Source organism: Caretta caretta, chromosome 5 (genome assembly GCF_965140235.1).
Source record: "Caretta caretta isolate rCarCar2 chromosome 5, rCarCar1.hap1, whole genome shotgun sequence".
NCBI lineage: Eukaryota > Metazoa > Chordata > Testudines > Cheloniidae > Caretta > Caretta caretta.
The window spans coordinates 5,116,744-5,143,442 of NC_134210.1; the positions used below are offsets into that span (position 1 = coordinate 5,116,744).

A 26,699-nucleotide genomic window follows, 5' to 3' on the forward strand; every position below is an offset into this window, starting at 1 on the left:
ATGGTTAAAGTAGCTTATTTTCACTAAAAATCGCATTAATGTCTGTTATGATCTTACTGCAGCTATTGCTCCATATCCAGTGTCTAACAATTCCTTAACTCTTCTGTGAACTTGCTTCAGTCTCAGCAGAGTGAAAACACTGAAAAAGATTATGTTGCTCTCTGCTGACTGGTGTAATTTTTTTTCCCTTTTATCAAATCTCCTGCTCCTGACCTAGTCGTTTTTTTTCTCTTTTGCTTTATCCACATTATCACTTTTCACCCTTCTGTGTTTCTTATTCTTCCTTAAGAATGTTATAAACACTTGATCTCCCCTCACCACCCTGTCTCAGCCCACCTTTGTGGGCGAAAGGGTAATTGAGTCTTGTCAGGCCTTTGCCTCTTTGAGACTTGGCAAGGGTGCTGAGCAGTGATGAGCTGCCAGAAGCTCAAGAACCAGTTCCTTCACTCGCTCCGGGTCTTCGGCAGCACGTCCTTCAGTCCCTCTGGGTCTTCGGCGGCACTGAAGGACCCGCTGCCGAAATGCCGCCGAAGACCTGGAGCGATTGAAGGACCCGCCGCCAAAGTGCCGCCGAAGGCTCGGAGTGGCGCCAGGTAAGTAAAAATTCACATGGGAGCCTCCCCAGCCGAGAGCTCAGGTGGGTCGGACAGGACGGTCCTGCGGGCCACATCCTGTCCGTCCCGCCTGAGCTTCACCGCCCCTTTAACAACCGGTTCTAAACCAGCTTCAAAATTTAACAAGCGGTTCGCGTGAACCAGTGCAAATCGGCTCCAGCTCACCACTGGTGCTGAGTGGTGGTTGGTTTTCCCTGTGGCAAGCATCTGTCCACTAAGGACTGGACTGAAAATACCAACTTGCTTAACCTAGGCCAACAAACCATCAGATGGTAACAACTTAAAGTGATTTCTTTGATACTCTGTGTCCAGTAAACAGTCTCCTGCACTGTCCAGTCATCTTCTTTCTGTCAAGATTGTTCATTCCTTTGCCTCAGTCAGGCCATCTTCCACACTCTCTTTCTCCTTTTTCATTTGTATGGCTTTCTTTTCTCTCTGCTCCTTCCTGAGGCTCAGTTATACTCTCTAGCTGATTGTAGGATCAGTTACTGACCTTAAGCATCATCGCTTCTTCTACCTCCAACATTTTTTTTCATGAGTAGAAAGGCCCCTTGTATGCTATGGAAACAGGACCTAAATCCTGCAGCAGGGCTAGGGTCCCTTGTTTTCTGCAGCTCACTGGTGCAGCAGACTGGAAATTCTGGCGCAACCTTTCATTAATTTTTTTTTAAAATGGGGGGTTCTTAATGAATTCAGGAAGAAAATGAATAATACAATCCATATGGGATTCCACATGCATGCTTTGATACAAACTTGCAGAATGTATTTTACTCTTCCCTGTCTTTGTCAATCTTCAGTGCATGGCAGACATTTGTATTCCTAATGCCATACATGCTTTGTAAGAAATTGCCAGGAGGGAAGATGGAACATTTGCAGCTGGAGCTTTTTGCACGAGTGGAATTAACTATCCTCTTTAGGCTCAAATTAACCCTGCACCTCCCAAACTCTTGAAAGCTGGACGTTTCAGGAAAATTGAACTAATCTTGGGCCCCATCCTACAGTTGCAGCATGTGTAGTTAAAAGCCTACCTGTCTTCATTTATACACCCTTGAGGAAACACGGAGTTTCACCACTGAAAAGAAGGGGGACAGCTCACACCTCTATTCCTGTTTCTGCCCTCTGCATACATTGCTATTGCTCCATTAGTTTAATTTGGTCAGTGTTTTTTAAGATTTTCTATTCAATTGCATGGCTAGCAATGCCGTGTTTTTTAAATGAAGGCTGAGGTTCTGCAGTTCAGTTATGCAGAAGAGTGGTGGTTTGTGTGTTGTATGCAGTAAGTCCCCAAGGAAATTAACCAGCTTTCTTTCCAGGAAGATCTTGAATCTACATTCTGTTATTTAAATCTCATATTGATTAACAATATTGACTTGTATTCAGTCTTCATGAAATATCTGATGATCCCAAAAGCCACTATAAAATAATGAAATGTAAAATATTCTAGTCTGTTTGGGTTCTTACACTACAATCAATTTAATTATTATGGTATCAATTTAATTATTATGCTAAAAGAAACAGTTTTAAGAAAAATCACTGTGAAAAGGAGCAGTTTCTAGGTGTCTCCTTATTCCAGTTCCATCTTTACTCCTTTTGTTCTTCCCTCAACGTTTGGAGCAGCCTTCCCCTTGTCCATCAGAAACCTCTCTCCTTCAGACCAAGCCTTAAAACCCATCTTTCCCCCACAGGTGTGCCTCCTGTATATCTTGCCAAACAGCTGGCCAGTATTGGATTATTGTCCTAGGACAGTTTCTGAATGTTGGTATAAGAACTCTTAAACCCTTGGCAGATTAATTACTATGAATGGCCTGGTAAATCTCCTGAGTTTTATCTAATGATTTCCTCATGTAAACATCTCCGTTTCAGGTGGACAAGGGCTAAGTTCCATAAGGCCAGAAAGTCACCCATATCAAATATCAGGGGTACTCACGGCCACTGCCTTCTGAGGGCTCCTCATTACATTTGCTTATTGGCTAATGTAATCCCTTTACTGCTACCAAAAAGCATTTGTACATCACAAGCAATCCTAGTGGAACACGTCCACCAGACTGAAACACGAGAAAGTACCAGCTGTATCCTTCCGTGTGGGAGGAGTGCGCTTCCAAGACACGGCTAGCTCAGTCGTCTGCGAAAACTGGCCTGGCAGCTAACTAGAGACAAATCTTGGTTCCATTTCACTGTAAAAAAATGAGTTACTGGCATATCTATTATTTCTTTCTACCACTCTCAATCTAAACAATTTCATGAACAAGACAGGATTGTTCAAAGAAAATGACGTTCTGTGGAATGAGAACGGTCCCTCCAATAGCCTAGCTACATTCGGACTTTCTCTCACGTGTTAAATGGTTCTGAGTTTAATTTTGTGCTTAATGGAAAATTTTACTTCTTTCAGGCTGGTTGTTCCCAATAAAGGCTATTCATCGTTAGATCAGAGCCCAGATGAAAAGCCACTGGTAGCATTGGATACAGACAGGTATGAAAAGTGTTAATTAACAGTAAGACTGTATATCAGTATCTTGCATTGTTTCTTGCAAGGAGTGTAGTGTTGAAACTCAGGAATCTTGAGCTCCCAGGCCCCTGCTTGCACCACTCGTGCTCGTGCTTCTACCGACTTACTGTGACCTTGGGTAGGTCTCTTAACCTGTCTGCCTGTCTCCATAGATGTGAAATGGGTATGCAAATATTCATTTTCAGACTTTTTAAAACTGGGGCAGGTAGAGTACTTTGAGATGTGTTGATGAAAGCTGCTGCATACGTATATAAACTTCTCTGTGCTTGGTGTTAAGATTCACGATAGGGACAAAATACAGAGAGGCAAGACGCTAAAGAGAGAACAAGGCTCTTTAACTGTTTCCTTCCCCTTGCTGTATCTTGTCTTCCCCACAGTGATGATGACTTTGACATGTCCAGATATTCCTCTTCAGGATATTCTTCAGCTGAGGTGAGTTACAATCTTTTCTGCCTGCCTTGCCATAGATACTAATTATCGAAGCAAGAAACTCCAAAATGGAGCTGGGCAAAGAATTTAGTAGCAACACTTTATTCCAAGATTCATTTTTTTTTTTTTTAAGATGGCAGGTGCTTCTCCCCTCGCTGAGCTAACTGGCTTTCTCCACTCATCCATTTGAGATAGGCATAATTTTCCCCACGGGATGGTCTCACGTGTGATCTTAGCACTGCTGAAGTTTTATCCCATAGTTGTCAGAATTTGCATTCCATGCTGGCAGACCTCCAATATACGGTGCCGTGGCACAACAGAGGCAAACGTGCTAGATTGGAGGCAATGGCAGACTTGATAGCCATCCACCTGACGCGTACAAGTGCAGGAAGTCCCTGGGATGCCACAGTAGTGGTTGTTCAGAGCTGTCTATATAAGAGGAATGTTGACATGTGCTGTGAATGTCAGGGTCACTTTGTGCATTGTGATCAGGCCCCCACAAAACTGGGGCAAGGGAAATTCCAAGAAGAACCTGTATAGAAGTTCTTGCTATCTCTTCCTTTTTGGAAAAGACTGAGAGTTCAGTATGGTTGATTCTTCAACATTATTTCCTACTACATTTCAAACATCTGTAGTGAATCAATTGCTCAGCCACTGGTCCATATTTTCCCCAACTAAAGAATCAAATTACGCTTAGAGTGTTGGGCAGCCCATTTTCACATGGAGGCCACTGGAAACTGCTTCTCCTTCAATCCTTTCTTTGGGCAAACCAAAATCAAACCTTCAAGAGACAGCTGGGAGCCAGGGTCAAGTCAAGAAATCTGGAATGTATCTGGGTCCCCAAACAAAGCACGCTGTTACAGTCGTGCAGTCAGATCTGGTCAGCTAAGCAAGGCCAGGCCAGATCAGTATTTGAATCGGGAGACCTCAAAGGAACACCTATGGACCATGGGTAGTGGTGATGATTTCAGTAGCTCTTCCTTCTGGATCAATGCTAACACAATGCCCCTGCTTGGTGTGAGGTGCTGTGCTGCTGGAGGTTCTTTTTTTTTTTTTTTTAACAAGGTCTTGTCTGCACAGGGAAGTTATTCGGGAATAAGGTAGGGTGCAAATTTAAAGCACTATAGCACTATAGCTGTTCTGGAATCATGTGGACACTCTTGGTTCGGAATCAGTGTGTCCACATTGGGAGCTGTTTCGATCGATTTCCCTGCATAGTCAAGATCTAAGATGTAAAAAAGAAAGTCTCCCCGCACTCTCTTAAAGAGGTGAGGATTGAGTCCTGGTGTCCTGGCCCAATTCCAGCTCTCCTTTATTGCAAGCATCTCCTGGAGTTTCAGTTCGATACAATATTCTTCACTTGCTGGCCTAAGCTGCTGTACATTGCTTTTGTGCATTGGTAAAGAAGAGCGGTTTGTCCCACAACATGGCTGCACGTAGAGATGGCTGCAATAAACCCCTGTGCATAGTTCATGGAACTATTTATTTGTGAAAGGTGCAGTATAAATATTGGCTCCTTATTGCTGCATGAGAAACTCAAATATACTTTTCTAAAGAGTGGTGTACTTTTGAGACAGTACTCGTCGTGTACGCGTGTTGGCTTCGGGGACTCACTCTCGGTTCATACTTGGCAAGCTCTGAGCAGTAAGCCCCCCCTTTTTTAAATAAAAAAAACTTTTGTTAAAAGCAGGGTTAGGAGGACATCTCCCTCGGAAACTCTTATTTTAATGGTACATTTTAGAATTAAACTCTGCACTAACGAACCAGAGGGGGCAACCCCCTTGCCAACAGGTGGACCAGAATTGCACTGAGTAGAGTTCTTTCCACTGGCAGCCATCCTCCCTCTCATCCTTTTTTTCCCTTCCTCCAAGAAAAAAATATACAGTGGCATCATGCAGCCTCAATTAGCAGCTCTCTCGTTGTGCAGAACTCCCTGCGCTCGCCGTGCAGTTTGCCAGGCAGCCAGCCCTGTGCTGGGGCCCACGTTTGAAGTTCGAAGCTCAGGAGCTCTTAAAGTAATGCACGAGACTTGATAAGCTCACGTGGCCACTTATCACTCTGGCTATGTCTACACTACCGCAGTAAGTTGACCTAAGTTACACTACTCCAGCTACGTAGCTTAAGTCGACTTACTGCGGTGTCTACACTGCACTGGGTCGATGGGAGACACTCTCCTGTCGACTTCCCTTACTCTTCTCGTTCGTAGTGGAGTACCAGTGTTGACCAGAGAGCAATCTGCGGTCGATTTGGCGAGTCTTCACTAGACCCGCTAAATCAACCCCCGGTGCATCGATCGCCGGAGCATCGATCTGGCGGTAGTGTAGACATAGCCTCTGACTACCTCTACGCTGCAGCTGCTGGAGTAATTTCCAGCTCGAGGAGACATATATGCACTGGCTTTGATGATCGAGCTAGCACACTAAAAATAGCAGCGTAGCGGCAGCAGCATGGGCTAGCCACCCGCGCATAATCCTGTCCAAGACCCTAGAGAACGTACTCAGGCAGCTAACCAAGCCACCAGTCATGCTGCTGCGGCTACACTGTTATCTTTAGCACCCTCCCTCGATCAAAGCTAGTATGTGTATATCTGCCCCAGCTGGGAATCACACCTCCCACTCCAGTGTAGGTGTACCCGGTGAGGCAGGGAAAGCGAGAGGCTTTTAGCAGCAGAAAAGGGGTCTGGAATTGAACTCCTGACAGCTGGGAAGGAAGTCTGCTTTGGTCCAGTGGTGGTGGGCGGAGGGCATTTGGAAGCGTTCCAGGCCTCTTGTTTGAGTTGAGAGGGAATTGAAAGTGTGTGGCACCTGGGGATGCAGCTGTGACTCTGGTGGGATATTTTTCACTGCTGGGATGTTTGGCAGCTGGGAATGGAAGTCAAATATGTCACATGTTCAGGAAACATCCTCCCATTCTGCACCACTGGGGGGCAGGGAGTCTCAAGTATTTGACTGTTTGTCTCTTTGTCTGCAGCAGATCAACCAAGACTTGAACATCCAGCTGCTAAAGGATGGCTATCGGTTAGATGAGATCCCAGACGATGAGGACCTCGACCTAATCCCCCCTAAATCAGTCAACCCCACCTGCATGTGCTGCCAAGCCACCTCCTCCACCGCCTGCCACATCCAGTAATGAGGACGGCAGGCAGTGATCAGTGCTTTCCACTATAACTGTAAAACTTAACAGCCATTGCTTCCTCCTATGGTAGGACGTGCACCTCTTTGTGTTCATGGAGCCAGGAGAAACCAAAACTCCATTTTATGATTGATCGATGAGTTATTTTAAGCTATGGTTAACAGACATAAGCTGCTCCAAGCGCCATGCTGGAGCCTGAGCAATCGGCTGGTCTGGGAAGCTAATGCAAACGGGTCCAGTGATCCCTGGGTCTGGGCAGGCTCTGGGTATGGTTTGTAAGGTGGATGTACTGGATTGAGAAGGATCAGATGTGGCTGCAGTTAATCCTATCCGTCACAACTAATCCAACTGTGAGTTCAACTGAGTCTAAGATGTAAGGTCTTTCTAACCTGGGGAAAGGTCAATTTTTAATTCATTCACTGAAACTGATCAGTTTGTGCCAACCAAAATTGTACCTGAATAGGAACAGAGTGGAGTATTCTAGACTATGGCAGTGCTGCTGGCAAGGATTAATATACCCTAGGAATCAGTTACACACAAACAGAACATGTAAGTGGCATTTCATTCTGGGTTAATACCAAACTTTACTTGGACTGTCATGTCACAGATCTGATGTAACCTACTGTTATTTCCATATGAGATTAGCACCAAACAGATACAATTCTGTTCACAATCCATCCATGCCCCTCCTGGATTCATTTTACTCCCAGAAGTAAACATATCATATCCATTAATTCAATCCAGTCATATTTATTGGGTTTTGCCTCCAATGTTTAAGGGGAATTTTTGGGGCCCAGCTGCTGGCAAAAATCGCAGTCCTTGTCCATTTTAGTAAAAAATATGTATATACCTAAGAAGAATCATAATGATACAGTCTTAACATCAGTACCAAAAAAGCGAGTTGAAGAAAGCACATGGTTTTTACAGTACACAGAGGTTCATGTTATCTTGACTTTGAGCCTCTTAGTTCCTACAGAAGAGATTTACCGACACTGTACTTCTGTGCATTTAGTGTTGCCATATGTTCGTAGGATAGGCAATTTCCAGCAACAAGAGGATTGAGCAGGTTCCCATCATGAGACGCACAAGGGAAACTGCTGTCATCCCACCTCTGCCCTATTCTGAGCCAGCCGTAGCTTGTGTTACGGCTGTGCCAGTAGTGAAGGAACAGTTGTCTTTGCACAATGCTGTACGTGTTCAGGAAACTGCATATTCTTCTGCTTTGTCAGGAGGGACAAAGATTGCCAACCTTGCTTTTAGTGCTTGCTTCAGGTTTTGGCGATGAAAATATTGGAGGAAAACGAAACCATTTTTCCAGTTTAAACTTCTTCTGGGAATTTCTTCAGAATGCAACACATATGCTTAAATTTCATCTTCCTGGAGAATATAAAATCCTTGCGTAAAAGTTAGATGCAGTCAACTGAATCTTTAAAAGGACACTGTCAGCTGCTTTTAATAGCTTTAATCGTTGTTGGCTTTTACTCTGTGTATGGCAAGATGCTGCATAATCTAGTGGTCAGAGCACAGGATTAGAGCACAGGGGCTCCTAGGTTCTAGATCCCAGCTCCACCACTCGCTGGGGTGGCCTTGAGCAAATCACTTAAACTGTGTTTTCCCAATCTGTAAAATGGCAGAATACTTACCTACCTCACAGGGCATTGTGAGGATAAGTTGCAGTTGTTTATAGCACTTTACATCTGTAAGTGCTAACTGCCCTTTGCAAATCCTCCGAGACTTTTGGAAACCAAATATTCCCCTATTGATCTAGCCCTTTTTAATCACTTGGCAACTATTGAGGTGGAAGTTTTCCCAAACGTTTCTAGAGAAGCACAAATCGTCAGCCATTGTGTGCCCATTTCATCTATGATGCCAGCAGAAATGATGCTCCACTTTGGGAATAACTAGGCAGAAGAGGAGCTCTCAGAAAACAATATGTGTAGAGACAAGCTGGCTTTTGATTCTTGGGCGTAATGAGTGGGGAATGTGGCTAAATCTTACCCAAAAAAAAAAAAAAAGGTCAAATTCTGAACTAAAATTATTTGACAGTGTCCCTTTAAAGGGCTATATTAATACAGGCTTTCAGACTGCTGACTAAAACTTTATAGACTGGGACTACATAGTGAAGTATTCATACGAACACCAACATCTTCATCATATTCATCCTCTGGGGCAGTGTTCATCATGTCAAGCACAGCTGCTCAAATTTTGCCCAACTGGGAGCATTGCCTATAAGGGGTCTGGTGCCCCAGAGCTCTGCATCTACTTTGTATTTAAATACAATGGCATGGCCTGTGCCAGACTACAGGTCCCGGCATGCAAAGCCCCTGTCCTTGTACCAAGCGTGAGCTTGTATGCAGATCAAGATGGAGCACTGCATGCTGGGATTAATAGTCTTCATAGGCTGGTATGCAGCTCAAGATGGAGCACTGCATGCTGGGATTAATAGTCTTCATAGGCTGCCCCACCATATTAAAGAAGAGACCTCACCTGCTGATGTGATGACTGTTGCCCCAAGTTAGCAGGAACAAATGCTTTTATTTCTTCTGGTTTAAATTTTTTTCAGCCTCCCGCCCCAAATGTCCACCCCACTCCACCCCCAGCACACACACACCCCACCTTTTAGGCTGTGAAATAAGCACATGCTTCCAGTTTAACCCTTTAGGATCTGTGTGAGAGAGATGCTCAGTGTTTGGGGAAGATAGGAGGGAGGTGAAGACTATGTTTAAATATTAATTACACTACAAGTACTTTCATGGGATCTACAAACCATGCTACATGACGGGTGCTTTCTACAGATGTAAGGAAATCACATGCTGAGTTTGTTTCATTCCCCATTCGCAAAGGGGTTTGGTTGTACAAACAGCTGGCTTAGCATGATCAGTACAGATCCATAAAATGGAAACTTTTGGCTTCTCCTCACTCTATGCTTTGTGTCCATGTATTTCACCAGGGGGATAAACTAGACAGGGTAGAAAGAAAAGCAGTTATCAATGTAGGGTTGGATTCAGGAAATGCATTGAGAAAATGCACACGTGGCTATTATAGAAAGTTGACCAATAATCCTGCTCCACTACAGTTTCTTGTGCAGAATATGAACTTGTTGCTTTAAAAACAAAAAAAAGAGAAAAAAAAAAAAAAAACTATGGTGGAAGGTTGGGGAGGGGTATTAATCTGAAAAATGGCTAGTTGAGCCTGGCTCTCCCTACATGGCCTCATGTCCCAAACTTTGGGTTCAGTGGATGGCTTCTCTTATCTCATGCCACTCAAAGGGGATTAAACTATGCCAACAGTTCCTGGCAATGTACCTGGTGATTCTGTGGTGCTGTTTCTCAGCCCCAGGAGACGAGGGAAGAAACAGGAGGATGTCCCTCACTTTCCACTTCAGCTGGAGAACACATTCATAAACCTGCCAGAGTGTTCTCGTGCCAGCAGACTGCTTGAACGAGAGCACTTGATATCCCGATGCATCCCTTATTTCAAGGTGACTAGTCCCACTAAACCACCTGGCGTTCTCGAGAAGAGTCTGACTTTATCAAAAGTCCCATCTTCCAATCCCAAACCCTCGAGGGCCACATTACAACTCCACACAGGGCGAAAGCCTGTGTCCCCATTTGCTGAAATTATCACACAGATGCTGTTTGCCTGACAATTTGGAAAATTCTCTTATATTGACTCTTGGGCCCCACAAATTTATGTCCACTTGATGCCTCTAAAATCAAAGCCCCTCTGCTTGATGCATATTGGGATTCTTAATTTGTCACCATAAAACAACGGAATTTGATCACAACCCTTCCTGTCTATCAGGTGTTAACTTCCATATTGACTCGAGTATGTGAGGCCTCAGCGTACAGATTTGGCTCGCCGTCTGGGATGAAGACTGCCCCGTTTCCGAAGATTAACACCATAAATAGGGAATCTCTACATTTCTGCCACACTGGGATGAGCAAGTAACAGTCTGTGTGTGGTGCGTTGCTCCCTTTGAAGGAATATATACTCAACCAACCCACTGTAAAGTTCTGTCTACCCTCAGTATTTGTGAGTCACCTATACTGATCATCCTTGTATCTAAGCACCTGTATATCCTAGTATGTGACTGGATGCAGGGCCGGTTGGGACCAAGTTATCTTCCATTAGCACAATGTCTTGCTATATAGTGTCCAAAATGGGATGATTCAGATTCATTCTAGTCTGACTCTTCTTCCACTTAAATGCCACCAAAAGTGATCATGTAGAAGAATTCAGTTGATGCACTGAACTGTCACATAGTCTGAAGTAGGGTTGCCAACCTTCCAGGATTGGCCTGGAATCGGCATCAATTGCCCGGTGACTACTGAAAGCAATTTGGGAGATTTTAATTGGATATTTTAAGAAAATGACATTGTCAGGTTGGGGGCGGGGAGGGTGGAATCTCCTGGAATAGCTTCAGTCAGAGTTGGCAACCCTATTCTGAGGATCTCCATGTCCAGTGCCCTGGACCATCAGGGTCTAGGAGCACTGTAGAGGCTATTGATCAGAGCAGCATTACGAAGCTCTGGAGAGGAGCCAAATACCATCTCAAAAGGAAGAGGGGGTGTGACAGGAATTCTTAGGGTTTTTAGAAGCAGTAAAAAGGTGGAGAAATCTTTTGGAGTCAGGAAGGGAGGGCAGGGGAGTCAAGTTGAGCTGGGGGGGGAGAGAGGGAATCTTAGCTGATTGACAAACTGCTGTCATCTTGTAATGAGCTTGGCTCACAAGCTTCTCAACCACTGCACTAACTTAGCACTGCACACTGGAAAATGGAGCGGAGGGGGCTTCCTGGTCCACTAGCCAGTAGCCCTGCTTCAGTCCTCCTGGTGCCCTTTTTCCATGTTGCAGGTACGTGTATGGAGATCTTTGGAAGGAAGGAAGCTTGATGTCATCTAACTAGGCCACTGGCCCTAAGCTTGTCTGATGAGATGTTTTCCCAGCTATGAAGCCAATCCTCACGGAGGGAGAACCCGCCGAGTCCTTCTCTGACGTATGTTGCTTGCCCCATTACTTATCTGGATTGTATTTTAGATGTAGTATCCTCCAGCTAGGCTCGTCTCTGTAATCTCTTCCTCTGCCCTTTTTGCCAGCATATTTATTCTGTCAGCCCATGTGCCTTTGGGTCTGATGTGCTACTTTGGCTGTCTTGTCTGTGCCTGCCTAGAGCCTGAATAAATAGGTCTGGCAGGGGTAGCAGTGAAGCAGTGTCCCCACTGACTGGACTTGCCAGAATAGCACTGGGCTAGTTGGGCTTACCCACAGGGTAGGCCAGACTGCTTCTCTTCAGCTTCTGTATCTGCCCTCCAGCTCCCCCATCCCAGAGGGGGTGTTGGCTTCTCTTCAGCTGCATCCCGGCTTGCACCTTCATAGCTCCGTTGCTCCCCAGAATCCTTGTGTCATGGTGGTTGTGGCACCTGTTCTGAGGTCCCATTGCAGCTAGTGCAAAGGAGTCTGGGAGGCTTGATAAATAAGCTGCTGCTGTACATGACTGAGCAGAAACGAGGAAGAAGCTTTTGAAAGAGGACAGGACCCAGATGAGCGCCAGGTGGGTTGGTGGGAGGAGAAAAGGAGGCAGTGATTGGGGGTGCTGCCAAGTGCCTTCTTAAGCTTAGGGCAGGTCCTGGTTGTCCAAACTAATCTGCTTCAGTAAGGGGCTGTTACAGGCACGATGCAAATCTTGCTTGCTGCGCACGCACTGGAAACCAACCCGAAAGCCAACGGGGGATGAAAGATGCTAACTACAGAAAATCCGCTAATAATCTTAATGAGCAGAGTGGTGTCCTGACCTCTGCTACACACTTGCTGTGACCTTGCCTCTGTCCAGGGCTATAATTCTATCTCACAGGGGTGGTGAGGCTGCGTTTATCGTTGTCGGGTGCTTTAGGATCCTTTGGCGAAAGGTGCTAGAGATGACAGGTGAATTTAAAACTGTCAGATTTCTTTTAAAAATCCAAATCCACAAAGAGCAGCGGTGCAGCTCCCCGTCCCTTTATGTAGCGGCTTCTGATGTTGCAATGTACCAGAAGGCCTCAGGGTGGAGGCTAATCGAGATAAAACCACACTGGGGAGAGCTGTTTGGCAGGGGTGCCTTTCCTGGTTATAGAGCAGCTGGCACTCGCGAAGCTGGCTGCCCAGGTCTTGGCTACTGCTGCTCCAGCTGCGTGGAATGTGGGAGCATGTCTGAGAGCCTGGCAGCGCTGTCCATCGTCAGCAGGATGAAGGCGCGGAAGAGGGCACGTGGATGTACCGGCGTGGGGGAGGTCAAGTTGGATGAATTGACCAAATGGTGGAAATGAGCAGCACAGCAGCAGATCTGATCTGTGAGGGAGTTTCCGTGGGAAGCTTCCTGTGTTGTTTTTTCTGTGCATGTAACAATTTAAAGTATAAATTCAAACTTTCCTCCCTCTCTTGGCTTTCAGGCTTGCTCGCTCTCACTCTCTGGGCACTCCCTTCACCTTCCATTCTTCCTCCAAACCCGCACTGAATATGGCTGCTGCTATGCAGAAGTCAATTTGCCTTGTCATCTGAGCATTGCTTGATGCAGCACATACGGGCCATCACCGTATGCCCGGCATTTGACTCAAAGTTAACTCATCCTTGCGCCACCCCTGACTTCCCTTCAGAGCGGACACCAGGATTCAGGAGAGTGCTTTTCTTTCTCCTGCCCTTGACCCCTGTATAAATAGAGCAGTGTATGGAGCTTCCCAGGCAGGGCCTTGGGGAGGGCGGTATGGGTTACATTGTTTAGATTTTTGTGATATAGGAGCCTAGTGGAGGGTAGTAACTGTAAAGGTCCTCTGGGGTGTGGGTGTGGTGTGGTATGTTACAAGCTCACGCAGTGCCGAGTCCATAACTCCTAGAATCATAGAATATAAGGGTTGGAAGGGACCCCAGAAGGTCATCTAGTCCAACCCCCTGCTCAAAGCAGGACCAATTCCCAGTTAAATCATCCCAGCCAGGGCTTTGTCAAGCCTGACCTTAAAAACCTCTAAGGAAGGAGATTCTACCACCTCCCTAGTTAACGCATTCCAGTGTTTCACCACCCTCTTAGTGAAAAAGTTTTTCCTAATATCCAATCTAAACCTCCCCCACTGCAACTTGAGACCATTACTCCTCGTTCTGTCATCTGCTACCATTGAGAACAGTCTAGAGCCATCCTCTCTGGAACCCCCTTTCAGGTAGTTGAAAGCAGCTATCAAATCCCCCCTCATTCTTCTCTTCTGCAGGCTAAACAATCCCAGCTCCCTCAGCCTTTCCTCATAACTCATGTGTTCCAGACCCCTAATCATTTTTGTTGCCCTTCGCTGGACTCTCTCCAATTTATCCACATCCTTCTTGAAGTGTGGGGCCCAAAACTGGACACAGTACTCCAGATGAGGCCTCACCAATGTCGAATAGAGGGGAACGATCACGTCCCTCGATCTGCTCGCTATGCCCCTACTTATACATCCCAAAATGCCATTGGCCTTCTTGGCAACAAGGGCACACTGCTGACTCATATCCAGCTTCTCGTCCACTGTCACCCCTAGGTCCTTTTCCGCAGAACTGCTGCCTAGCCATTCGGTCCCTAGTCTGTAGCTGTGCATTGGGTTCTTCCGTCCTAAGTGCAGGACCCTGCACTTATCCTTATTGAACCTCATCAGATTTCTTTTGGCCCAATCCTCCAATTTGTCTAGGTCCTTCTGTATCCTATCCCTCCCCTCCAGCGTATCTACCACTCCTCCCAGTTTAGACTCCTATCGAAGTCAGTCAGTTGCTGGTGCTGAGGCCTGTGTGTGCCCCTCATGGGAGGGCGTAGTGGCACTGGGAGATAACGACTCTGTTGCTCGCCTTCGCTGAAAGCACGGCCTCTTTCACGCTGTGGTTCCCTGCGTCTGAGGGTTTGCTTCAGACTCTGAACTGCGTCTCATCAGGCAATCCGGCCTGTGTTCCCAGAACGGCGAATGTGAGCACGGCAGGGACAGCGTTCATAACCAGACAAATCCAGACCCAGAAAGGCCAGTGGCTTAGCCTAAAAGCACTGTGAACTGGAACAGTCTACAACAAACTAACAGGGGAGCATCTCCGACAGACAGGATACGGGCACCTGCTCTTTTCTGTGGGGCTCGGTGGTACCTGAAGCTGGTACCTGAAGCTCAAACGTTAAGCCCATTCCTTTGTGTTGTGTAAGGTAAGTTGCAGTGATAAAGGCAGTTTCCAAAAAATGTGAAACCACGTCTCGGGGGGGGTTATGTCACCATCTGCCCTGCGACGCTGGGTGCCTTCAAAGCTGTGTTTGACAACCCTGATCCCAACAGCCAGCCTACAAGCTTGCAGGTTATACCCTGGCTTCCAGTGCCCAGCTACTTTTTGCAGGGTGACCCCCAACACCCTCCAGTCCCAAATGTTCCCCACATTGTCTGCCCTGTAGTGTCCACTACACCAGGGTGGCAATTTGCTGGGGTCCCCAGAATTATGAGTTACTGTGATACCCCTCTCAGCCTCCACAAGTGTGAGTCTGCCTACTGCTAAGCTGTGTGACAATTGACACACCAGCTTGTCTGCCTTGCCAGCAAACTCTTCAGGACTCTGCCAGTCCAAACCTGGCCTTGCAGGTAACAACAGCAAACCCCAGCTCCCGAGTTCCCTAGAGACATTCCCCTGCAGTGTCCAGCCCTCTCACTGGACACACAGATGTTATTGTTCATTGCTCCTTTAAAGAGCAGCCCATCGATTTAACTGGGGTTTCACAAACACTCTTCTTTCAATCACAGCACTAAACTGGATTTATAGTAGAAGTAAAACACGTGTATTAAACAAAAAGTCATAGTTTTCAGTGTTACAAGCAAACGAAAGTAAAAATGTGCTTCTGAGACTGAAACTGAACTTCAGCAAGTTACAGTCTTTCCCTAAGCAGGTTTCTCGGGGACTTCAGCTGCTTTGGTTGAAGGATCCAACATTCTGTGGTGGCTACCAGGATGGCTTCCTGTTTCTGCTGCTTTCTCCCAGAATTCATTGACCCTGTTACAAGAGGTGGGAAGGATCCATGCTGGTCTTCCCTTCCAGTTGACTTCCCATGCCATCTCTGATTCAAATGTAAATAGGATTTCCATTGTTTTGATTCTATAATACTTAATTTGCATTGGAAACAGGCTGATACCTTCCCTCCTGTCTGGGAGAAAACCTATTTCTCCCTGTGTTTGGTCCCAGACTTTAAAGGATAATGGCAGTGAATATCCATAATCCCTCATGTAGTGCTAATGAATACATTTCACACTGATATTAATCACCAGTGTGTCACAGGCTTTCCTGAAAGACCTTGCTTGCTACACTTTTACAATACAATGATATTATACCCAATCAGTTCCTTCAATTACTTATTGTTTAAAGTTCACCCACCCTGTCTTTATAGCCCCAGTAAACCTTTGAAATGTGTTCTTTGAAAAGTCAGCGCAGCCCAAGCTTCTCTCTCCTGCCGTGGTGTAGATGCCAGGCTGTCATCCCACAGTTCATTCATCCTGCTTCAAGAGGCAGGAAGGCTTCCTGGAGGGTGCTTTCTCAACCCCATGTTGAGATTAAGTGTCATCTTGTCCAGCTTGCTCTCCTGAGCGCTTTATTTACCTTGTCTGTAAATGTCCTTTTCCTTGTCTTTGGTCACATCTTGCCTAAATGACATGGGAGACACATTCAAGTAAGTGGAACCACATTCCTTTGTCTGGAACAGGCGTGGCTCAAACACCGCAGGCCAAATACATGTTCAGAACACTTTTGTGGCATGTGTCTTATAAAGCCCTTTGTGGGTTTACTGTGCATACACCACACAGTGATTTTCAGGACCAGCATGTTACCAGTTTGTATACTTTTAGATACAAATTATGACAACAATGTGTTAGGTGTGGTGAGTTTGTCAGGCCTAACACGCACAGCTGACACAGAGTAGTGAACCATCCTTGAGCCTGGGTGTCAGCGTCTCTCCTCTCACCCATCTCTTTGGTATCTTGGAGTCTGTGACATCCATCGGACAGCAGCACCCGAACTGTGTCCAACTGAGAATGTCGCTGGCTGCTTGCTGGGGGGCCAAAGGTCTGCCAGCTGTTTGGGATTAAGTGAAGGAGATTGCAATGGCCTGTGCAGACTGCAGGATCTCAGCATGAGTCAAACTAAAGAGTATCACATTGGGCTGGAACATTGCACTCGGGGACTTCTGGGATTTCCTGGGAGCTGCACTTTTGTATGAAAGGGAAGGTAGTCATAGAACACCGCGACTTTGGGAGCTGCAGGCTGCATTTTGGCTGCTCCTTTTGGCCACCTTGCCATCAACGTGTGTCGCAGCCTTCTCCTGCAGCCGCAGGTGGCAGTTGCTCCCAGGATCTTCCCAATCCAGTGGGATTTACCTGTGGGAGCTAGTGACAGGTCCGATTCCATCTTTTCCTCTAGTGACATGCCTTAGTGCAAGATGGGTTTGCGTTTGGAACAAGTGTGTGTTGCTGATAGTCCCTGGTCTGTGATGCAGCTATTTCCATAGTAACAAATTATGATCTAAGCAGTGGAATTACATCAAGCGAGGGGAAGGTACAATGCAGCCTTTATTGCAATGCGGCTGTCTCAGACATGTCACTGGAAACCACCACAACAGGCACCAGAAAAACAAAAGCACCCAGGAAGTGCAGCAGTGAGATAAGTCCCATTCCCTGTAGGGACGTTTGTTCCATGGTTACTCATTTGATTTTGCTCTTCCTGATACTGCATTGTTCTGATGCCCAGACTGTATTTAACTGGAATTCCTGCTCTCTATCCCAGTCACCTCAGTCTCCCTACTCCTTCCAAAAGGATAAAGGAATCAATTTTTACCAGTTACTTTCCAGCTGACGTGCATTTGGGCTTTTAGCATCCCCCACCTCCCAGCTGTCTCTGCTCAACCTATCGCAAATTACTTGTATTGAAAAGCTCGCACAGATAATGGCCCAGGTGCATTGGCATCCAATACCTTGTGGGGGTGTAGCCAGTCCTGGCAGTTGGCAAATCAAGGCAAATTAAAGTGGGCATTAGGCCACAGGGAGAGCCTACAAACAAATTGATGGTGGAGTGGCAGGAACCAGGTTTGATTTCCATCCAGCAAACTCAGTCCCCTGGGGATGTCTCCTGTGTAATGTGTTGTGATGGTTACAATGGCTAACTGAACATCGGTCTCTCCCATCCATGGAGTAAGGCAGAGTCACCACTGGCTTTATAGAAGCAGAGGATCCAATTGAAATACAAGGCATACAAAGGCCTTGAGTTTCAGGCTGGTGGTTCTTTCATGTCTGACTTCCCCATGTATAAAAGAAGCACAGCATTAAAACGGACCCTGCTCGCCTCTCCCATGAACGGCTGCTGCAGCCACTTGGCTTGGCATTCCAAGTTTGTGCTCTGTGTTAGATGGGTCCAAACTTCAAAGTTCTGACCCAGATCCAGACTTCGCAGAGTTCAGGGAGATTTGGATCCGGCTCTTGGTGTGGGCTCATGTCATTATTACTTTCATGTGATAATGAATTTCTCGCTATGAAGGTGGTGGAAAAAATGAACGTTGGATTACAAGCAGTTGTCATCCTTCCTTCATGCTAAGGTTTTTCCTCTGCAGGGGAGATGTTTCCTACTCATTTTTCCCTTTCCTCTCAGCCCCAAAGGCTGAGTCATGAGAACACCCTTTGGGCAGAAGAGATGTACATCTCTCCCTTCCAGGCTGTTCATGGAGTAAATCCGAGACGTCACTAGAGTGATACAGGGAGCTTCCTCCCCTGGGCGCTGTGTGCTATCCAGCTGGCCCAGGCACTGCCGGCTCATGAGCAAAGTCCCAAGTACAGGTTCCAAGCAGGAGTTAGCTAACATCTGCAGAAGGTTAAAGAATCAAACTAAGCAACCAATATTGACAGCTGGCTCCTACCTGACATCGAGGCCTTACATTGTTCCAGTCACAGATGAGGTTACTTTTCTGCAGCGTAGCAGCCGGCAGCTCTGAAATGCTGATTTTAATCGAGACCTTAAATTAAATGCACAAAAAGCCTTTCAACTTTTAGGATGCTGCTGTGCAAATGAGGGGTGTTGCTTTCTCTTAAGCAATACTAGAGACAGATCTGAACCAGAGCACAGGATCCAAAGCCCTTTGGATTCAGAGGAAGTTTGACCACAGATCTGAACTCCAGGAGTCAGACCTACCTCTCTCCGTAGCACAGGTGGTATTCACATGTATTTGTAGGTCCCATGATCGAGATGCATGGTGAATGGTCAACCAGTTAGCCACTTGCTATGCTATGTCATAACCCATCTTGATGTGCCCTGCAAGGAAAGCAGACTTCCGGGTAAGGTTGTAGTTTCGTGGTTAGAAGGCTCTCATGAAAACTCTTAAGTCTCTATAAAGGAGAAGAAGTGGAAAGGTTTTTTTGCACATTTTTAACCATTTTTTACTCCTTGCGCAGGGATTACTGAGCCTTTTAAAGAAGGAAACGAACCGCCATTTTAATAGCATTCTAAAGAATTCTGAAAGCAGGAGTCATCTTGCATGCAATGTCGTTCTGTGCGGTAACATGCAACTTGCAAATCTCATTGTACATACTGTAGATGAGTCACCTTGTGCTCTGTGTGATGGGGTGGAGCAGGAGATAGGATGCTGACCATCGTGTGAAACAGCTACAGCTTCCCAAAACCAGAGAATCAGCCAAGGAACGGGGCAGAAGGGGAGAAAACAGCAGCAGCAACTGTAAACGTATAACTAGTTGTAACCGGTAAACTTTGGTATCCGTGTCCAGTGGTTAGCTCTAGAATTGCAAGCCTTGTTATACTGCACACACCCTCCATTCACACCTCTCCTTGTTTTCTTCATATGAACTAGTGATGAATGACATAGACTGTTGTATCCAAATGACTCTCAGATCAGTTCTGCCTCCTTTCCCACCCAAATCCAAGATGGCAAAGATAGTTGAGCGGCAAAAATTGTTGACCGTCACTAGTTTTAGTTTATTCATTGGGTTTTTTTCTCCCCTCTATTTTTAACCTTCTTTATCTGAATACACACGCGGACGCACACACACACACACACACATATATATATAGGTAATCATCTTCAAGTACTTTAAAGGGGTAGTGTAGAAGTCTCTTGCCATCTTCCAGAAGGCCCACCGGCACCTTGCGGACATGCACCTTACTAGAAATGTATTTGGTCGATATAGGTGAGATCTGGCATTGCCCTTCTTGCATACGCTACAGTTGACGAGGATCCACCCACAGAAGCTGACAGAAAGTGGCTACTGTTCCTTTTTATTTTGTGGCAGGAGAGGGGGATTTTTTTGCACTAAGATTATTTGTTAACCTCAAAATGGCCAACTTGCAGGGTTAATTAATACCCAGGATTAATCTGATGTGGCAGAGTCCTACCCAGGCAGGTGTGTAGCCTTTGCATTCATCAAAATGGCAAATACCTTGGCTGTATCTATACAATGGGTCACAGAGTACAGTGGTTTGTAGTGGTGGTTTTTTTCCTTCTGTGGAATTAAACAGGCCTCTGCTTTCAGCAGTGTTGTATTGATCTCCATTGTTTATGAGTACAGAAGTATAGGAGAGCTCAACTCTTTACTGTGTCTAGACCCATCCTGAAGGTAAACCTTGTGCTCTGCATTAAAAACCGTGTCAAAGCATTCCCAAGATATCAATTCACTGCATGAAGTCTGAGGCAGCGGACGACAGGAGGTGTTTGTGGGTCACTGGAATTGAACTCTTTTTTGGATCAGTTAAATGGAATTTCCTTCTCATGGAGAGAACTCCTGACCTCTCCATTGGTCTCAGACCAAGAGATGAATATCCATCCCTGTCTGGCTCTCGGATGTAGTGAAATGTAGCTGAAACTGCCAAATACAAAATGGCATTAAGTGTAGGGTTCAGCCTAACCAATCATTTAATTAGGAAGAAGAGATGATTTTCATAGCTTGGCCTTGTTCCACGTTAAGAAACTGCTAGTCATTTGGCACAGCCAGGCATATTAATGCCACGCTTCACTTGGCAATTTGGTTTCTTTCTAGTTTTGGTTTATTTCCACTCTGGAAGTGTCAGCCCGTATCTTCTAAAGAATGGGTTTTAATTTTCCTTTCCTGTTCAGAACCTGTAGCACACTGGTGTATTTCCACTCCCGTCTGTGTAGAGTATTGCCTTAAACAGATCCGTTGTGTTGTGTTTTTTTTTTTTTTTTTTTTACGGTCAGTTTTATGCATTAATTTATTTTAAAATGTGTTTTTTGGAAAACATGAAACATGTATAATATTTTTTTAACATTTCCATTGCAGTATTTATCATTGTTACTGGTTGTGTGTAGTGTAACAGAATTAACAATATTAAAAAGCATACATATGAAACCTGCGTCCTTCATTGGAAATAACCGTGCTGGCTGTTGGAAGAGGTGAGAGGATAGCAACAGTGGTAACGACATATATGTTTCTTTAAAACAACATTAGCTTCCCAGTATCTAAACATATCAGTTGTGCCCACTACCACTAGCAATGACTAGAGCCTGATTTTGATGGTGCTGAGAACCCAGAACTCATAATAAAGACTTAGACCTCTAAAGACAACTCAGACCATAAAAGCTGTAGTTAGAGCATTCTCCAGAGTGTTCTGCCCCAGGAGCTACTGACAGAGTTAGAAGAGGGAAGTGAACAATGGGATTGAAATGGGATTAGATATCTAACCATGGAAATGCTCACTCACAAATTCAGCTGGTCTCCAGACTCTGGCTCAAGAAGGAACTTCCCCCAGGGATATATTGGCAGGGACCACAGAATTTTCACTTTCTTCCGAAGCACTGAGTGAGAATCCACGTTTGGGATCCAGTGGGTCTGTCTCATGTGATCAGTTTCCTGCATGGTTGAGATAGGGTGACCAGATGTCCTGATTTTATAGGGGCAGTCCTGATTTTTGGGTCTTTTTCTTATATAGGCTCCTATTACCCCCCACCCCGTCCCGATTTTTCACATTTGCTGTCTGGTCACCCTAGGTTGAGAGCTTTGGGGCTGTTCAGTGCTTCTCTTCACAGGCTCTCTCTCTGGAGAAGAAAATCCACCCTGTCGTTTTCTTTTCCACACAGACACAATTTTTTCTTTGTGGTGTTTATTAAGAAGTTTGGCCCAGCAGGGGTAGTCACTGCTCATCTATCTATCTGGGCGGGATACATTTGCTGAGGCAGCAACCATCACTTGGTACGTTTCCAGCAAAATACACTCTCTCCCCCTAGAAAGGATAGGTGGATACATTTCCTTAGTAGTCCAAGTCCTGGTTTAAAACAGGGATAGGACTAGTTATCTTCGCTTCATGTCCCAAATTGGCCCCTACTTTGGACACAGAAATAAAACAACTAGAACAGTGTTCATAGAATCCTAGAAGATCAGGGTTGGAAGAGACCTCAGGAGGTCATCTAGTCCAACCCCCTGCTCAAAGCAGGACCAACCCCAACTCAATCTTAGAGTTGCCCTAATCTCTGTTTGCAGTGTTGTTGTAGCCATGTAGGTCCCAGGATGTAAGAGAGACACGGTTGATAGGGGAATATCTTCCAATAAATGATATTACCTTACCTGCGTTGTCTCTCTAAACACCGTGTAATCCAGTTGAATATACAACAAGTGACTCTTCTTACGAGTCCAAAGCAGGCTAACCCCTCAGCACCTGCAGGAGGCATCACTGTTTGCACTACCTCCAAGAACTTTTTGCACTGGGAAAGCCAAACTCTGCATCATGGAGATCATTAATATGTGACTCGCCAGCAAGCCTGATGTCCTAGTGGTTAGAGTCCTTTTCAGTGCCATGCAAAGACCTGGGTTAGGTTCTAAATCCTAGGGTAGAACTTTCAAAAGTGTCCAGGTCCCACTTTCTAAAGGGACTTAGACACTTAAGAGCCTCAAGCTCATTGAAAGTAAATAGGATTTAGGCACTTTTGAGAATTTTACCCCCCATCTCTTTCTTCCTGCAGCTGCAGGAAATTGGAATGTTGTGGAATCAGCCAATGGGGCTAGTGTTGGGGTGGTGTTGATGGGCTCTTAGATTATTCTAAAATAATTTGTTTCCCTCGTTAAGGTAATATTTAACCTTATTGCTATTGGCAGGAGAAACCCAAACTAATCTTACACCCCAGCAAACTAACGATTAATGGTCCTGATATCCATAGCAAATGATCGGGTGGAGCAAACTAATGAATAACATGTGAAAGCTGTAGTTTTGAAGGGCCTACCAGTGTGTACCCAGCCCTGACTGGAAGTTCCTGCTGTCTCATGGCTATCTGAAGGCTTATGTAGAAAAAATTGGTAGGTCTAAGCCCATTTCCCAGCGAACAAGTGACTAGATCACAGGAAGCACCATCAGAATTGGCACGAACTGACCCCTTGTCAGCAACACAGAGCCTGACCTTCCTTCTCATCCATAGAAGTGGTCAGACTAGGTCAGGGAGGAGGCATATGTCAGGGAAGCTGACAGTGCAACTGTCTGGACAAGGTCCTACTGAGTCTTAAATAGAGGACTTCAGGCTGGCGAGTTATTATTCTGCTACAGACTAGGGACCGAATGGCTAGGCAGCAGTTCTGCGGAAAAGGACCTAGGGGTGACAGTGGACGAGAAGCTGGATATGAGTCAGCAGTGTGCCCTTGTTGCCAAGAAGGCCAATGGCATTTCATAGAATCATAGAATATCAGGGTTGGAAGGGACCCCAGGAGGTCATCTAGTCCAACCCCCTGCACAAAGCAGGACCAATTCCCAGTTAAATCATCCCAGCCAGGGCTTTGTCAAGCCTGACCTTAAAAACCTCTAAGGAAGGAGATTCTACCACCTGCCTAGGTAACGCATTCCAGTGTTTCACCACCCTCTTAGTGAAAAAGTTTTTCCTAATATCCAATCTAAACCTCCCCCACTGCAACTTGAGACCATTACTCCTCGTTCTGTCATCTGCTACCATTGAGAACAGTCTAGAGCCATCCTCTTTGGAACCCCCTTTCAGGTAGTTGAAAGCAGCTATCAAATTCCCCCTCATTCTTCTCTTCTGCAGGCTAAACAATCCCAGCTCTCTCAGCCTCTCCTCATAACTCATGTGTTCCAGTCCCCTAATCATTTTTGTTGCCCTTCGCTGGACTCTCTCCAATTTATCCACATCCTTCTTGAAGTGTGGGGCCCAAAACTGGACACAATACTCCAGATGAGGCCTCACCAATGTCGAATAGAGGGGAACAATCACGTCCCTCGATCTGCTCACTATGCCCCTACTTATACATCCCAAAATGCCATTGGCCTTCTTGGCAACAAGGGCACACTGCTGACTCATATCCAGCTTCTCGTCCACTGTCACCCCTAGGTCCTTTTCCGCAGAACTGCTGCCTAGCCATTCGGTCCCTAGTCCCTAGTCTGTAGCTGTGCATTGGGTTCTTCTGTCCCATTTATCATTTATGAAGATATTGAACAAAACCGGCCCCAGGACCGACCCTTGGGGCACTCCACTTGATACCGGCTGCCAACTAGATATGGAGCCATTGATCACTACCTGTTGAGCCCGACAATCTAGCCAGCTTTCTACCCACCTTGTAGTGCATTCATCCAGCCCATACTTCCTTAACTTGCTGACAAGAATACTGTGGGAGACCATTTTGGGATGTATAAGTAGGGGCATAGCGAGCAGATCGAGGGACGTGATCGTTCCCCTCTATTCGACATTGGTGAGGCCTCATCTGGAGTACTGTGTCCAGTTTTGGGCCCCACACTTCAAGAAGGATGTGGATAAATTGGAGAGAGTCCAGCGAAGGGCAACAAAAATGATTAGGGGTCTAGAACACATGACTTATGAGGAGAGGCTGAGGGAGCTGGGATTGTTTAGCCTGCAGAAGAGAAGAATGAGGGGGGATTTGATAGCTGCTTTCAACTACCTGAAAGGGGGTTCCAAAGAGGATGGCTCTAGACTGTTCTCAATGGTAGCAGATGACAGAACGAGGAGTAATGGTCTCAAGTTGCAGTGGGGGAGGTTTAGATTGGATATTAGGAAAAACTTTTTCACTAGGAGGGTGGTGAAACGCTGGAATGCGTTACCTAGGGAGGTGGTAGAATCTCCTTCCTTAGAGGTTTTTAAGGTCAGGCTTGACAAAGCCCTGGCTGGGATGATTTAACTGGGAATTGGTCCTGCTTCGAGCAGGGGGTTGGACTAGATGACCTTCTGGAGTCCCTTCCAACCCTGATATTCTATGATTCTACCTTTCACAGGCACTAAAAGTGCTTAGGGTGAAATTTAGCTCAAGCACTCATTAAAATGCCGTCAATTTGCATTAGCAAACTCAAGTCAGTTGTCATGGATTTGTCTGAAACCTTGGTGGAAGTAGAGAGCAGCCTGAAAATGAGTCGATAATTATTGCATTTCCTTCTCAATTTCCTCTTGCTTGGATTGCTTGGTACAAACATTTTGTTTCCACTCATTAACGGATGGTTTAGAAGCCAACAGTGATAAATGGAAGAGGTCTGCAGTCAGCCCAGCACTGGATAGGGCCAGGCTAACATCCATTAATATTGTATCAATACCACCGACTCCAGCTTTCTTCCCAGCATCTGAAGCAAAGCATTGAGGTAAGACCCAGAGAGGATGATCTAGCTTTAAAGTTAAACTTGCACTGCCTAAGAGTAAGTCACATTCCTTCCCATGGACCCATTCTTCTTCCTCAGTTCGGGTGGACGTTGGAATCTCTGTTAATGTTAAACACTTAATACAGCACTGTAGTTCAACTATCCTTGAGGCATACCATGGTCAGTAATGATCAGAGAGAGAATTCCTCAGTGCGGATTAAACACAGGGTCATAAGAACATAAGAATGGCCTTACTGGGTCAGACAAAAGGGCTCGTAAGCACCAAAGAGCAAAAGCTCCAACTTGAGCTAAGGAAGTAACACTCTGGACTTCCCTTTTGTAGGCCTTCCACTGTAGTTGCAGGTGCCCGCCATTAGAAGGAGATAGCACCTAGTAGGCCAGCGAGTTATGGGACTCACTGGGAAGTTTGACACAGAGCTCACAATCCTGGGTTAGACAGGACATTTAACATGCTAACTAATAAGCAAGTGGGAAGAAGGCAGGTGTGTGACAGGGTTTAACCCCCATCTCCTGCAGCTTAGGGGAAAGAACCCAGGTTAGTCATGCTTCACACCGTGGGGGGTGATTAACTCATAGACTTTAGGGACCACCATGATCATCAAATCTGACCTGCACATCGCAGGCCACAGAACCTCACCCATCTTCTGCTAGAACTAATTGCCAGACAGAGGGAGCTCAGCCGGGAGAGACTGCAGAGGAGACAGGTCTCTCTAGCAGAGAGCAGCCCTGGGCTAGAGTTTAACCGGCAGGATACGACAAGGGAAACACTACAGGAGCAGGTTAGGCCCTGAGGTAGGGCCAACAAGGGAACTATAGTGAAGCCTAAGGGGAGTGGAAGGCTGGTATGAACTTTTATTTGCACTTGTTCGTGCTGCTACTCAAGGGGTTCAGACTTCTGTGATTTGGCTGGAAGGCACAGAACACCCAGCGGGAGAATCAGGAGAAGACACAGGCTGAGAGAGGCCATCGCAGGTCCAAGCGAGAGCCCTGTAAAGGGTGCCAGGGACAAAGTTCCCCCCCCCCATAACCCCACATTTAAGCAGGGGGGCCTCCCTAGAGATGAGGGTGTGTGCTCCCAAGGTGCAACCAGAAAAATAGCCTTTGGCTCCTGCGTGCCTGTATTTTCTGCGTAATTAGGCCGGAGTTGTCAATTTTGGGAGTGTGGAGAAGGTGGGAGTGAATGAGAGCACAGAGCGGGGAGAAGAGGAGGGCTAGGAAGACACCTGGGACAGGTATGTTTAGATAGGGCAACTGAAATGGGACAGGAACAGGGAGTGATGAAAGGGTGGTGGCGGCAGAGACACAAGTGGGGTGAACTATCTGTCTCCTTGGAAACCCTGCCCCACAGTTCTGTGATGGCTGCTTAACAGGCAGAGCGCTTCCTGCTAGCCCCGGCAGGGAAGGAG

General features: G+C 46.1%; 1 protein-coding gene across 4 annotated transcripts in view; it reads left to right on the forward strand.

Annotated features, from left to right (window-relative positions):
- The window catches only part of FAM219A (family with sequence similarity 219 member A), a 141,829-nt gene extending 120,782 nt beyond the window's left edge, over window positions 1-21,047 (forward strand). For 2 of the 4 annotated variants that reach the window (XM_048849260.2, XM_048849258.2), the window contains exons 4-6: window positions 3,004-3,084; window positions 3,498-3,552; window positions 6,520-21,047. In XM_048849260.2, coding sequence (XP_048705217.1) covers window positions 3,004-3,084; window positions 3,498-3,552; window positions 6,520-6,678 — 295 coding nt within the window. In that variant the 3' untranslated portion in view covers window positions 6,679-21,047. The remainder of the gene's footprint in view (window positions 1-3,003; window positions 3,085-3,497; window positions 3,553-6,519) is intronic. The other 2 variants (XR_007356560.2, XM_048849259.2) reach the window with 2 other exon arrangements.
- Window positions 21,048-26,699: the final 5,652 nt, after the last annotated feature.